Source organism: Rhinichthys klamathensis, unplaced genomic scaffold (assembly GCF_029890125.1).
Source record: "Rhinichthys klamathensis goyatoka isolate OS25496 unplaced genomic scaffold, OSU_Roscu_1.1 h1tg000474l_1, whole genome shotgun sequence".
Taxonomy (NCBI): domain Eukaryota; kingdom Metazoa; phylum Chordata; class Actinopteri; order Cypriniformes; family Leuciscidae; genus Rhinichthys; species Rhinichthys klamathensis.
Window position 1 is genome coordinate 425,783 of NW_026606962.1, and position 15,881 is coordinate 441,663.

Genomic DNA, 15,881 nt, shown 5'->3' on the forward strand with positions numbered 1-15,881 from the left:
CATGGAAGGAATTCTGAGCAAGGGCCTTCCTGAGGACAATAGCTCTTCCTAATGGAAGGTGCATCCTTCTCCTCTAGCAGGAGAAACAGATTTACTCCAGGAAAATGTGCACATACATACACACACACACACACACACACACACACACGCACACACACACACATACACACACACATATCTACAAAAAATTAAGGTCCTGTAATATTATAGAAATGAGTTACTTCCTTTTGGCTGCTGTTGAAAACCCACAAGCAATTTCTCAACTATTTTAACCACCATGACCCCTTTTCTTTCTCCAGATTGTTTTCTGATATTGCAGACAGAGAAGATCTCATACTGTATATACACTGGTCCTTATGTTTATTTTGTCTCTCTTCCTACTCTCTTTAACCCTGACTTTAATTTTCTTTTCTTTTTCCAAAGGCCTTTCAGTTGGCATCCAACCATCCAGCTTCAATGACTGTTGTCAGTAATTGTGTATTTTGACCATGGTGTATTCTTTAGGGTGTAATGTTGCAGGGACTGCATCGGTGCATCATTTCTCATCATTTGTGCTCTCTCACCCTCTCTTAAATCACTTCAGGTCTTTATATAACCCAGGAATATATATCTTAATTATGATCTGTGGAGTATGACTGTCAGCTATGTCTGGGTTCGGGTTCTTTCCTGCATGTTACGATTGCTGTTTTCTCTTTACTGACTATTTTTGTACAGAATGATGGAAAATATCCCCTCCCTCCTCACTCCTGTCACGCAATTTGAGAGCACCTTCTTCAGGCTTTCACTCTTGTGATATTTTTCCTTTTCACAACACGTCTTCTGTTTCTTGCTTATTGTTTTTTAAAGCAGTTACTCATCTTAACACATACAACTCCATCCATTATCACATTATTATAAGTCAGCATGAAACAATAACTTCCATAATGCATATTCCTTGTTTTATTGTGAATGATTCACCAGTTCACATTATTCAAAAAAAAATTTTGTCTTTGTATTTTTTTATGAAAATGACTTCTTCCCGAGCAACCACTTTCCAATAGGTCATGATTGGATAATGTAGTCAAATATCAATTTAGGTATTGTTTTCTTAAATTCACATTCAAGTCTTACTTCATTCTAATAATCATTATAATTTACAATGAATAAATTGCACCCACATTTTTTTCAGTTCACTTATATACATCACAAATTCAGAAGAAATTAAATGCAAGCAGGGTTTTATGTCGAATTGAAATTTTATCCAAATATTGATAATAAATATTATATAATTTTGTTGATTGAAATAATGCTGAGTATATTTTAATGCAAGATGGCCACACATAAACATCACATATTAACACATATGAGGCCACAAACAAAGGTTTGCACTTGTTTAGGTAAAATGAGTTACTTTAAAAACACATATATTTTAAAAGGATTGTGCTTTATAAACACATATTTGCATATAAACTCTTTTCACTGGATGATGTATGCCTCTTTTCATTCACCACATCACTTTTAAGTCCCCTGGCTGTTTTGATGTTGTATGTGCCACCAAGACATCAAGACATTTATTCAACACTAATCCACTCTCATTTTGGACATGGAACATGTGAAATTTATGTTCGCAATTTATTTGTCCAAAATCTGGAATAAAAAAAGTATACTGTAATTTAATCTTGGAAATAAGTTTTAGTATTTCAGAAAATTGAAACAATGAAACATTATGACATAAAATGAATAAGAAATATTTAGCAAATTAGTGAGATTATGATCATGTGACTCTCTGGACAGATTCCATTGGAGCTCAAGATGCTCTTCGGATCATTCTCAAATAATTCTGCAGAATATGAGTGTCAGGTTTTACATAAACTTGTGAAGTTCATGCAGCTCAAGTGCTACTGTTATTAAAGCAAAAGAGAGACATACCAAATACTGACAAAATAATGAATTAATTTAAATTGTTTAATTCAACTTTATTTTTTATAAAGTATTTCATACCAGTGATCTCAGACATTTGGACCCCAAAATACGACATTTTGCAGCATTTTTAACAAAATGAAATCAGTGGTTTGAAGAAATGTCTTGAGCCCAATCAGTGATTCACTGGCTGTTCCCTCACCATGCTATTGTCTTTCTCCACCCGTGTCCCCGTGTGTGTGTGTGTGTGTGTGTCTGTGTCTGTCTCCTGCACCAGGCTGCGTGGCGTCTCTACTCCACAGACCTCTCCAGAACATACCTGAGTGCCACATGGCTGTTCTATAAAAGTGTTCTCCCTCCTCAAAGGCATGTATCTATGCAGTGAACTGATGGAAGAGCGCTTACATGAACCGGTTGTTACTAATCTTTTTTTTTTCCTTTTGTTGTTCTCCTTTTTTTTCCAATCCCTGCTTTTTCCTGGCCTTGTGTATTTATCTTTTTTATTTTCTTCTTTCCTCATTTCCCTCCCTATTTTTCTGGTTTTGTATATTCTGCACGTAGTGTGTGTGGCGTAGCTATGCGGCTGATGAGAACTCGGTTTCCATTGCTACCTGGAAGCCTCATTTGAAGGCGTTGCATACCTGCAGCCCTACAAAGTAGGTACAACTCTGGCAGCTGGTGTCGTATTTGGTGTCAGTGCTTCTGTAGCTCTCATTTTCCCACTTCCCTCAGCAAATAAACTGTTTTCACTCAATCTGTCTCTCTTCCTAAGCATAATTATCTCCTGTGTACCCTACCATAGTCTTGTTAGATATTTTAAGCTTTTTTAAAGACTCATTAAGTCACTTAGCAAAGGGACATGGCCAGGTGTCAAAAATACATAGAATTTATACCAAGTTAACCATGGTTCCCTATCGGTCAGTCACTACAACGTAGGTCAGACTGACCAATAGGAATCTCGCTAGAGAGCCAATCTACTTCGAGTGAAACTAAAACAAGCCAATGCACATTGACATGCAATCATTTGCATCAGCTGCAAATGATTGCATGCCAATCATTGGCATGCAGCTGCGTCCTCGTCAGCGCGGGTATTTAACAGCAGCTGTTATGATTGCACACTAGCTTTTTGCTTCGGAGCCAAACGCTTCATGTTTAATTCTACAGAGTGTGACTACGAGCCTCTTCTTTGGACCTCTCCTTCCCGGTGCGGGCGTTACAGCACGGCAGCGCGAGCAGTCTTCTATTTCTCTCTCCTGTCTGTGGTGTGTTGAGCAAAACCAAAAAGCTGTTGTAACAGCTGGTAAGGTGCGCCGTACGAGCGCTCAAAAGCTATTTTCACAGCTGGTAAGACAGCGAGAGAGAGAGAGAGAGAGAGAGAGAGAGAGAGAGAGAGAGAGAGAGAGAGAGAGAGAGAGAGAGAGAGAGAGAGATCGCGCACAGACAGGTGCACATTCCTGTCTGTGTTCGCAGTGACTGTTCCCCTGCGTGTTTCAGCACCAGTGAGAGCAGTCCCTAAAAGAGCTTACACAAATAGAGAGCGTCTTTTAAAAAGAAAAAGATGACTTTCTATTTGTGTGTTTCCTGGATGCGGTCGTTACCTGGGCTCACAGGATGATCACAAACGCTGCCTCGTGTGTCTGGGCATTGAACACGCTGAGGCAGCGTTTGTGGATGAGTCATGTACCCATTGTGGGAAGATGACCATCGCGGAGCTACGGTCGAGACTCTTGTTCCTGCAAAGGGGCGGAGTCCCCGTGCCTCTGCCTCGATCCAATCCTCCTCAGAGGGTTGCTTCAGGCGGTGGCGCGGGTGACCTGAGGATCACGGTGAGCGCGTCTCCTTCGGGGAACCAACCCCCTAGGAGCCCTCACCCCTCTCATGCTCCGCAGCCAGTTGAGCCTCCATTGGAGAGAGCTGGACCATTCTCGAGGTGTGTACCGGTTGTCTCCTTTGGGGCTCCCAGTGACCAGATGTCGATCGCTGCATCGGAGGGTGGGTCAGACCGCTCTGCGGACGACGACTCGGCACCGCTGCCTCCTTCGGGGGTGCCAGCGGTGCCTGAGACGGACCCGGAGATGATGGCCATGCTCTCCCGGGCCGCCAACGGGGTCGGGCTCGTGTGGAATCCTCCACCGTGTCCCAAACCTTCGAGGTTGGATGATTGGTATCTCGGGGTGGCGCGCGCTGGTTCTCAGCAACCCACCCCAGTGCCTTTCTTCCCGGAAGTGCATGAGGAGCTTACGGGAACGTGGACGGCACCTTTTACTGCCAGAAACCGTTCCGGTGGCTCCTCCTCCCTCACCACCCTTGATGGCGGGGCAGCTAAGGGATACACGCGCATCCCGCCAGTGGAACGGGCCGTTGCTATGCAACTGTGCCCTAACTCCACTCGGCGCGGAGAACCGTGTCTTCCTTCCCGGGCCTGTAGGTACTCGTCGGACCTATTCGACGAGGCTTACAAGGCCTGTGGGGAAGCTGCCTCTGCCATGCACGCCATGGCGTTGCTGCAGGTCCATCAGGCCAAGGCACTGAAGGACCTGCACGAGGGTGGTCATGATCCACAAGTTCTCCAGGAACTTCGTGCCGCAACGGACCTCACGCTTCGTGCGACGAAGGTCACCGCGCGGTCAGTGGGTCATGCGATGTCCACCTTGGTGGTCCAGGAGCGCCATCTCTGGCTGTGTCTGGCAGACATGAGTGAGGCTGAGAAGCTCCGGTTCCTCAACTCCCCCGTGTCCCAGACCGGCCTCTTCGGCGACGCGGTCGAGAACTTCGCCCAGCAGTTCTCGGCTGTACAAAAGCAGACTGAGGCCATCAAGCATATCCTGCCGCGGCGGTCAGCTGCTGCCTCCAACCCACCGCCTGCGGCTCCTCAGTCTGCTCGTCGCCGGGGGCGTCCTCCTGCGTCTGCCCCTGCTCCCGCGCTGCAGCAGCAGCCTCCACGTAAACGGCGCCGTGGAGCCAGTCGCAGGCAGGCCGCCCCGCCCGTCCAGGCCCCCGCCAAGAAGGGTGGCAAAGCCAGAGGTAAGCGGCCCCAGGACGGGCGACCCGGAGATGGAAGGGACTGCTCTCCAGGAGACGATGACCGCATCGCTCCCTCCCCCGGAAGAGGGCCGGGTGGAAAATCCTGTGTTTCGTTTTGTTTGTGTTCCGCCGCTGGCCTTAAAACCAGCGGTACCCAAATTTTCAATAAAAGAGCAGTTTCTACCATCTCTGGGTCCGAAGAGGACCCGGAGAGCAATGGGGGGACAGAATCCTCACCACTCTCATCCGCCTCCTCTGTCGCCAGTGAGCAGCAGTGCGCAGTTCGAGAACGCCACCGAGCCGCCTCCTGCCCCGTGGAACCAGGTAAGTGCTGCACAGCACACACAGACCCTGCTACAGGCCGCCTCCCAGAGAGAGCCTCCCGAGCCGCGTCCCTGTGTTCCACCTCGCTGCCCCACTCCGGGTACGCCTACGGTCCCTTTGGTCCCGCTTGCACGGTCTCTGAGAGGCTGGTTAGCGCTCCCCAGTCCGTCTCGCTGGCTCATTCGGACCATCAGGCTCGGCTATGCGATTCAGTTCGCCCGGCGCCCCCCCCAAGTTTCGGGCCATCCACTCCACTACAGTGAGAGCAGCCGATGCCCATGTCTTGCGTGCGGAGATCGCAGTCCTGCTGGCGAAGGACGCGATAGAGCCGGTCCCTCCAGCCGGTCCCTCCAGCCGATATGAGGTCAGGGCAATACAGTCCCTACTTCATTGTACCCAAGAAAGGTGGTGGTACGACCAATCTTGGATCTGCGAGTTTTGAATCGGAGCCTCCACAAGCTACCGTTCAAAATGCTCACGCAGAGACGCATTTTCGGATGCATCCGTCCCCAAGATTGGTTTGCAGCGATCGACCTGAAGGACGCGTACTTTCATGTCTCGATTCTTCCTCGACACAGGCCGTTTCTGCGCATTGCGTTCGAGGGTCGAGCATATCAGTACAAGGTCCTGCCCTTTGGGCTGTCCCTGTCTCCCCGTGTCTTCACGAAAGTCACGGAGGGGGCCCTTGTTCCCATGAGAGAACAGGGCGTTCGCCTCCTCAACTATCTCGACGACTGGCTTATACTAGCACACTCTCGAGATCAGTTATGCGAACACAGGGACCTCATGCTCACGCACCTCAGCCAGTTGGGCCTTCAGGTCAACTGGGAAAAGAGCAAACTCGCCCCTGTGCAGAGGATCTCTTTTCTCGGTATGGAGTTGGATTCGGTCGCACAGACAGCGCGCCTCACAGAGCAGCGCGCTCAGTCGGTGCTGAACTGTTTGAACATGTTCAAAGGCAGGACAGCGGTCCCACTGAAATTTTTTCAGAGGCTCCTGGGGCATATGGCGGCGGCAGCAGCGGTAACTCCGCTCGGCTTGCTTCATATGAGACCGCTTCAGCACTGGCTTCACGGCCGAGTCCCGAGATGGGCGTGGCATCATGGCACTCACCGGGTGGCAATCACACCGGCCTGCCGCCAGACCTTCAGCCTGTGGTCAGACCTCTCGTTCCTTCGGGCAGGAGTCCCCTTGGAACAGGTCTCCAGGCATGCTGTGGTTTTCACAGATGCCTCCGCCACCGGCTGGGGTGCCACGTACAACGGGCATGCAGTGTCAGGGGTGTGGACGGCGCCCCAACTGCATTGGCACATCAATTGCCTCGAGTTGCTAGCAGTACATCTCGCTCTGAGCCGCTTGAAAAGGTCGCTACAGGGCAGGGACGTACTAGTCCGTACGGACAATACAGCGACCGTTGCGTACATCAACCGACAAGGTGGTCTACGCTCCCGTCGCATGTCGCAACTCGCCCGCCATCTCCTCCTCTGGAGTCAGAAGCGTCTGAGGTCGCTTCGAGCCATGTATGTCCCTGGCGTGCTCAATCGTGTGGCCGACGAGCTATCACGAGCTGTGCTTCCGGGAGAATGGCGACTCCACCCCCAGGTGGTTCAGCTGATCTGGAGAGAGTTCGGAGAGGCTCAGGTAGACCTGTTTGCCTCTTCAGAGACCTCCCACTGCCAGCTGTTTTACTCCCTGACCGAGGGAACACTCGGCACGGACGCACTGGCACACAGCTGGCCCCGGGGCCTCCGCAAATACTTGCACAGACACTGTGCAAAGTCAGGGAGGACGAGGAGCAGGTCCTTCTGGTGGCTCCCTATTGGCCCACCCGGACTTGGTTCCCAGAACTCATGCTCCTTGGGACAGTCCCTCCCTGGCCCATTCCTCTGAGGAAGGATCTTCTGACTCAGAGACGGGGCACCCTATGGCACCCGCGTCCAGACCTCTGGAAACTCCATGTCTGGTCCCTGGACGGGACGCGGAGGTTCTAGGTGACTTACCCCCTGAGGTACTTAACACCATCACTTCAGCACGGGCGCCGTCCACGAGACGTGTTTACGCCCTGAAGTGGAACCTGTTCGTCGAGTGGTGTTCTTCTCGCCGAGAAGACCCCCGGAGATGTTCGATAGGGTCTGTGCTTTCCTTCTTGCAGCAAGGGTTGGAGCGAAGGCTGTCTCCCTCCACCCTCAAAGTACATGCTGCCGCTATTTCAGCTTATCACGACCACATAGATGGCAAAACAGTGGGGAAGCACGACCTGGTCGTCAGGTTTCTTAGGGGGGCGAGACGATTAAATCCTCCTCGACCCCCCTCCATACCCTCTTGGGATCTTTCCCTGGTGCTTCGAGCACTTCAGGATGTTCCCTTTGAGCCTCTGCAGTCAGTAGACTTAAAGCTTCTTTCCATGAAGACTTTGCTGCTGGTTGCACTGGCCTCTGTCAAGAGGGTAGGAGACCTGCACGCATTTTCGGTCGACGAATCGTGCCTAGAGTTCGGGCCGGGTGACAACCATGTGGTACTAAGACCCCGGCCTGGCTATGTGCCCAAGGTTCCTACCACTCCCTTCAAAGACCAGGTAGTGAACCTGCAAGCGCTGCCTTTGGAGGAGGCAGACCCAGCCCTGGCTTTGCTCTGTCCCGTTCGCGCTCTGCGTATGTACGTGGACAGAACTCAAAGCATCAGGACCTCAGACCAGCTCTTTGTCTGTTACGGAGGCCAGCAGAGGGGAAAGGCTGTCTCCAAGCAGAGGATGGCCCACTGGATAGTGGATGCCATCGCCTTGGCTTATCAAGCTCAAGGCGTGCCCTGCCCGCTCAGGTTGCATGCACACTCCACGAGAGGCGTTGCATCCTCCTGGGCGCTGGCACGTGGCTCCTCGCTAACAGATATCTGTAGAGCTGCGGGCTGGGCGACACCTAACACGTTCGCTAGATATTATAGCCTACGTGTAGAGCCGGTCTCCTCCCGTGTTCTCACCCTAAACGGGTAGAAGCACCGAGAGGCCCGGCTCTGTCGGCTTGCTGCACCCTACTGTGCACCCTTATTGCTCCAGAGTGAAAAACCTGTTGAGTCCTCCAAAAACCCCTCGGCCCGGACATGGCGGAGCGTCCAGGTGCCAGGCCTTTATCCGCTGAATCCTTGAGAACCGGATCTGGGCTGGGTTCCATATGTGTGACCCTACGGGGATCCCATATGTGTATAATTCCACGGCTGCTCCTAACGGAAGCCCGTGTCTTTCCCTTGGGCTAAGTCACCCACTATCTCATATGTAGTACAGCCTTCGGGCTAGTCCGTATGTATTCCCCACATAACTCCTTGAAGTATGTGGCTTCCGCAGCGTCCTCCTTCCTAACTGAAGGGCACGCTTTCCCAGTGTTATCCAATAATCTCACTGTATGGGTTATTACGGAACAACAGTAACAGATACACTCTGTGTGTAGCCTCCTCCTATCGTCCTTCTAGGCAAGAAGGTGTAGAGGCTTGCATGGGGCGCTGGATGGGGTGCAGCAGCTGTGGCGCTTTGGTAGGGATTCCTATTGGTCAGTCTGACCTACGTTGTAGTGACTGACCGATAGGGAACGTCTCGGTTACATATGGTAACCCTCGTTCCCTGAGGGAGGGAACGGAGACGTAGGTCCCGTCGCCACATCTGCTGCCGCCCGCCGTGGGGCCAGCTTTTTCAGGTTTGGCTCCTCAGCAAAAAACTAGTGTGCAATCATAACAGCTGCTGTTAAATACCCGCGCTGACGAGGACGCGCAGCTGATGCAAATGATTGCATGCCAATGTGCATTGGCTTGTTTTAGTTTCACTCGAAGTAGATTGGCTCTCTAGCGAGATTCCTATTGGTCAGTCTGACCTACGTCTCCGTTCCCTCCCTCAGGGAACGAGGGTTACCATATGTAACCGAGACGTTACTTTGTCAAAACTTAAAAATAATATTTCAAAGTGGAAAATAAACTTATTTCTCAGCTTTTGAAATGTATTGCTATTGAAGCAGTTTCTGCCACTGAATGGAAAAAAAATAATAGGTTCTTGTGATTCGAATTGCATTATAACACAATTCTGACTTTATTTCTCACTTCATGTGTTTAGATCTCTCAATTTGGAGTTATCTTGCAATTCAGACTTTTTTCTTAGAACTTCGAGTTTGTATCTCGCAATTCAGGCTTATTTGTCAGAATTCTGAGTTTATATGTAAGAATTTTTTTTATATCTCTTAGAGTTTATATATCTTTTAAGGGGTGGCTCAAAATTGTGAGATTTAAACTCTTAATTGCAGTACATGACATCAGAAACTTGCAGTTTTGAAGTCTGAATATAGTGAGATGTTAACTTAGATGTTATTTTATTCCATGGTCTTTTTCATAGATTGCTGAAATTACCAAACTGTAGATATGTATACATTTGGTTTCATTAAAGTCCCACTCCGATCATATTTTGAGCTATTTTTAAACATTCCCAGTGGTCTTTAAAATATGATTATGCCATTTTTAGCCAAAATCACAAAACCTGTGCCGTTTTCTGGGACTTCGCTTCAGCAGAGCGGCAGTAGCTCATTAGCAATTCGCCTCTGCGTTGTGGGCGGAGCCGTTGGCACGGAGACGACCCTCCCCCTGCCCGTTGCTGAGAGCTCTGTCTCTCCCGCTAGCTTACACCCCCAATACCGGTGGGGCAACAGTATTATATACACGTTAATTATTATTTTTCGAAGTTAATCAAAGATATCACCGATCACCGATCATTATTTCACTCCAAGACGTCGCGTGTGGAGACGCCCAGTGGAGTTACTACGTCACAACTCCAGTCTATTTTAGCCGGCATTTTAGCGTCTGCTACTGATTCACAGCCATTTGAATGTTGAAATACTCAGAAATACAACTTTGAGCTTATTTTTCTCAAGGTATGTCCTCTAACATCAGAAAAATGCCACAAGAACATGTTAACACCTAGAAAAACATTATTTTCATCGGAGTGGGTCTTTAATAAAAACTCAACTATTCTAAATGGTCAAATTTTCAGTTATTAAAAAAAAGAACAATACGTTACTTGAAATTTTTAAACTTAAATTTCAGAATCAGATGATTTTATAGTTCTTTGACAATGGAATAGTGTTGTTTATAGAAGGTAATATATTCATTCACGTGTTCATTGTATTAACACTCAAATCAAGTTTGTCAGTCTTTGACAACAGTTATAACTATAATGTATTGCTTTAGGTCAAAGACTGTGGTGGTGACTGATGAGACATCTCTTTGTGATATTAAATAATAGTAAACTTTAGTTAATACATATTACCCAAATAATTCTTAATGAAGTAGGCCTACAGTTACTGAAATACCTCACAGCCATATGTATATAGCAAGATTCAGTTTTTTACTGGGAACACAAGCCTTCTGTATAACTGAAGCGTCAAAGTTTCAGTTTGGATGAGAGCCACAGACTCACACCTGCTTCCTTGTGTAGATCCTGTGGCTAACTGAAATTTCGTTGCCAAGAATAGATAAATCACATCACACAGAAGCCAGGACAGTTTGTGGACAGACACCTGAAGACAGACACACGACAATGATCTGACAAATGGGTGTTCTGTTGTATTAAGGCCAATTTCTTGAGTAATTACATACTAAACAGCCCTTGATAACACAGCTGTCCCTCTGCTAGCGCTCGTCTTAGTCAGCTTGACTGTGCATTGCTCATAGCTTGCATGCCAGCTTGTTTGCTGCCTGTTTATACTGTCTTAAAAAAGACTCTCCATTTCTTTCTACTCTTAACGTGTGTGTGTGTGTGTGTGTGCTGAGGCTTACTTATGTTAAATTTCCTTTTTTAACATTTAAACTGTATTTTGTGTGACACAGTGTGAAATATATTGGTGTGTCATTCCCAAAATGAATCACTCAGTATATTTCAGAGGCATCTGTGTCTCTTCTGTAGTCTCCTTATTAGTTTCTGTCATTCATGTGAAGTGTTAATATCCTGCCTCTTTTCTCTCTGTTTTTTAACTAACACCTGAAGGAAAGACCAGGGGGAATCCATCAGCAGGTTTGTTGTTCTCGTATCTACATCATCCTAGTGTCTGAAATGTCTTACTTTCTTGAGTATCGATTGTGTTTCAGCTTCCATGGCTTCAATAGGAATAGGGAGAAGAATTAAGTCCATTCAGTCATGGCATGTTACATGTCTTGCTTTATCATTCATTCCCTCTGATTTTCCTTTATTTGAAGTAGTAGCTATAGTATACTGTATATGGTATGTACAGTCATCGCTCATTATCACAAAATAAAGACAGGATGATCAGGATCCCCGTGTAAAGCTAATTATATTGTCTCTCTTATTATTCATGGACATGACATATATTTTATATTTTATTTTATCTTACTTTTATATTATAGCTTAAAGGGTTAGTGAGGTTTAAAAAAAAAAGAAATTAATACTTCTATTCAGTAATGATGCATTTTCAACTGCGATGATAATAATACAGAATATTAATTAGGCACCAAATCAGCATATTAGAATAATTTCTGAAGGATCATGTGACACTAAAGACTGGAGTAATGATGCTGAAAATTCAGCTTTGCTATCACAGTAATAAATTACATTTTAAAATATATCAAAATAGAAAAATTTTATTTTAACCCTCTGCGGTCTGAGGTGTTTTCTGGGTCCTGGAGGTGTTCTGACATGCTCTGACATTTGTGCTTATTTTGTAATAATATTTCGCAATATTACTGTTTAACTGTATTTTTGAGCAAATAAATGCAACCTTTGTTGCAAAAATATAAATTACCCCAGTCTTTTGAACAGAAGTATAATTGAATTCAGATATTATTAATACATATATTATTAATATAACATATAATTGTTTTAGTGAGTTGACCAATATATTGTTATATATAAATGTATTAATATATATAAATATTCTAGCTATAGAGAAACCAGAGAGTGATGGGTGAAACATGTAAGTAGCACCAGTATGTTGTTTTGGACAACAGACAAATATAGTTTAGTGGTTTAGTTTCACTACTGCATTAGCAGCAATTGTCTAGTCAGAATCAGGTGTTCCAGAAAGCCGTTTAAGTCATAGAATAGTAGTTTAGATGTGGAGCAGCTTCTCTTTGCTAACTTTCAAAGAAGAGCCTTGAGTGAGTGTACAAGACACTGTGAATAGACACAACGGTGTCCATCTGTACTAAAATGTATGTGCGTGTGTGCGCGCGCAACTGTGTGCACATGCAGTCAGATCTCTTTCTATAATATTGTACAGTACTTTAGCCTACTTTTCTTTGTCTACATGGACTATATAACATGATGCACTTGTTACCATTTAGATATTGTTTATATTGACCAATAAATATTACTGCAGTCAGGAAATATGCATGCATTGAGTTCTGTTTTTAATCTGAATGTTGTTTATATGCATTAAAGACCGTCGTATCTGCAAGGCCATAGTGTAGTCAGATGTTTTTAGTCAGGCTGGTGATGTTTTGTCTTTTAATTCTCATAGAATCCCATCAGGAGTGGAGCTTATTGCTCAGTGCTTGTAAATAATGGTTGCACCCAAAGCCTTTTCCTTATTTGTATCCTCACACTTTCAATTAGTGCTGGAATTGGATGTTTGCATGGTTCATATTAGATATGTGAAGAGCGGAGCACCAGTGCTCAGACTTAAATGAAGTCGTTTACAGTTGGAAAAGCTCACAGTGTGTGGCAAATGTGTCATTAAATATGATGGAAAATGAACCTTCCTATTGCAAAGGCATTACAGCAAGCAGCTAAGCTGTGAATACTTTTTTCATAGCTTGTGGAACTTTATACAGTAAATGGACGAACACGAAGTCTTTAAGGAAACATTAGGTATAATCCACAATCCACATAATCCATTTGTACTGGATAGAGTGAAAAGAATTAAATATTTACAGAAAAAAAATGTATAATTAACCAACAAATCCAAAAACGTTTGTCAAAGTTAGTTGCTTGTTAGACAGGTTTTGTACACTGTTTATGTGAATATACTTCTAGTGTGGGTGTCTTTGTGAGTATGTGTGGTTTGGTGCACTTCTAAAGTAATTCAAAACTAATTCAACTTTTTATTACCATGTTTGGTTGCAAAAACACACCAATTTATTTTGCACTTTGCTCCATATTTACTACCAAGTAGTGGCTCTGTTTCTGTGTTGCACTATCCATATAATTCTTCCACTTAAGGAAGATGTTTCTGCTCACAGTCTAACTAACTCATCTACCATCTGTCTCCCTCATTTCCATAGTAAGGGTCATAGTAATAGACAGAGGCTCTTCAGGAGGTATACCACACGGATATATAGGTACCCAGCATCCCCCACTGCTCCAGGAATATGACCAATGTGAATGCTGACTAACCTTATGCATGGATGATGAGGGCCACCCCGCCCCTTACAGACCCTACAGAGGGTTTAATATGAGGGTCCTGTGCCTGTTGCCTGAAGGATTTAACTGCCACTGACTGATTTATCCAACACCCCCTATCTGACATGCAGCAATTACTCTACAATATACATTTTTACAGATATAATTGTTATGTAGTATATGTAACATCCATGTTGGAAAATAATGTTTTACCTTTAAACTACAGTACCAGCATCCCATACTGTAATATATGCAGGAATAATGATTGAATCAAACCGTTTTAAAGGTTCAGTTCAGTTATGAAGGATATCTATGACTGTACTGTATATGTCTCAGTTTGCATCCTACCTATTAAACACATTAGCCATAAACTTGCATGTTGCATATGCATGAACTTTGGCTCTGTATTATTGTACAGTAAATCATCTTTACAGCATTATGTCTCCACTCTCCTTTACACTACATCTCTTTCACACACAAACTACTAAGCATGAGCTAAAAAGCACAGTGTACTATGTATATATCCAGCATGATTTAAGAACCCCAGCTTATGGAGTTGTTGTCTTTGATGACATATGTATATAGTTGCTTTGCACATAAACTGTTTATTATGACATGCCTCTCCGGGCCACTACGTCAGGCCTAGAAAGGCGGCTTATGGAGATGTTGTCAGGCTGCTCCACATTGAAGGTAGCAACAGAACTAGGGTGGACAGAGAGTCATGCTTCAAAAAGTTGCTTGCTGATTGGTGCAAACTTTGGAATGGGATTTGTGTTGCATGATATTCTTTTGATGCAATTTAAGTATAATACAGTTTATGGGGCTTCAGCAAAGGAAATCCAAGTAAGATCTAAGTCATGACAAAAAAAAGTACTGTTTTACTGGAGGAATCTGGTAAAAAAAAAACTGAGGAAAGGAAGCTTGCAGGTCCAAAATAAACCATCACAGCTGTTTTTATTTAACCAAACTTTAGTTAAATACCTCTTTCTCTCCATTCCATGTTTAATTATTTTTCTGTTTATTTGTCCCTTCCCACTTCCATCCCTCCTCTTTCCTCTCCTGCAGCCAAAAGTTAAGTTTTCGTGAGCGTGTGCGGATGGCCAGTCCTCGTGGTCAGAGCGTAAAGAGCAGACAGACGTCAGTGAACGACAGACGCTCTCCTGGCACAGAGGTGGGTGTGGAGGGCAGCAGCCCTGCCAAGGTCCAGAAGAGCTGGAGCTTCAATGACCGAACACGCTTCCGTCCATCACTCAGACTCAAGAGCCAGTCTCGCACAACGACTGAAGGTGAAACTCTTTTTTGATTGGTCAAATCACTGATTTTCCTCTTTTACTGTACTTACAGAAGCAAATTTGTATAAGTTCTTACTAGCTTATAATCATTCCTGGGGTTTATATACTTAACAAAAAAATAAATAATTACTTCATTTTGTTTGCAAGTTTTTTTTCCCCCTGTTATCTGAGTCTTCACACCATTTGGCCCTTTTAGAAATAAGAATGAGTCTTTTCCTATATACCTTATTGTTATTGGTGTTTTTCTGGATTTATCCCTGAAGGCAGGATTTACACACACTATTGGGCTGCAGTGGGAGAACATGGTCTCTCATGGGACCCTCTGTTTGCACTAGTTATCCTTGGCTCATGCTCCCATCACCAGAATGCCCCTCAGGGAAGAAAAGAGCAAAGCAGAGATAGAGACATTGTTTATAGGAGGGTATTCAGTATTGACAGAATACTGTACGTCTGTCACAAAGGGCCGAGAACCCATGGTCCCATGGGAAAAGAAAACATAGTGAGAATGTTTAGTAATCTGTTTAATAAATCTTTAGCAAAACTTTTAAAACCAACAACTCAACATATTGCAATACAATTTTGGTAACGCTTCCTTTTACAGTACAGTACTTGCTTCTACTTACAGTGTACTTACCTAGAAAGTACTGGCTAATATAAGGTAAGTACATGGGTTAGGGGTAGGTTCAGGGGTAGTACCTAGTTATTACCCAGTAATTATAATTACTATAATAAGTACATAGTAAGTACATGGGTAAAAGGACTGTAAAAGGAAGCGTTACCACAATTTTTCTGTTCATTGGCCTTTGTCAAAGTAGTGAATTTTCATGTGAAAACAGATGTTTGTGAATTTTTTTATGTTGAACAATGATGATCCATGTGGCCCACATCACAGCAAGTAAAACATTTAGATCTTTTTTTCCAGCAGATATGGTAAGTTATGTGTCCAAGGTGACCGCATG

At 44.9% G+C, this 15,881-nt stretch overlaps 1 protein-coding gene across 9 annotated transcripts in view; it reads left to right on the forward strand.

Moving 5' to 3' along the window:
• kcnq5a (potassium voltage-gated channel, KQT-like subfamily, member 5a) overlaps positions 1–15,881 on the forward strand; it is a 145,605-nt gene that overhangs the window by 119,855 nt on the left and 9,869 nt on the right. For 4 of the 9 annotated variants that reach the window (XM_056236994.1, XM_056236993.1, XM_056236997.1 and 1 more), the window contains 4 exons: positions 2,461–2,555; positions 11,261–11,287; positions 13,513–13,569; positions 14,696–14,916. In XM_056236994.1, coding sequence (XP_056092969.1) covers positions 2,461–2,555; positions 11,261–11,287; positions 13,513–13,569; positions 14,696–14,916 — 400 coding nt within the window. The remainder of the gene's footprint in view (positions 1–2,460; positions 2,556–11,260; positions 11,288–13,512; positions 13,570–14,695; positions 14,917–15,881) is intronic. The other 5 variants (XM_056236995.1, XM_056236998.1, XM_056237000.1 and 2 more) reach the window with 2 other exon arrangements.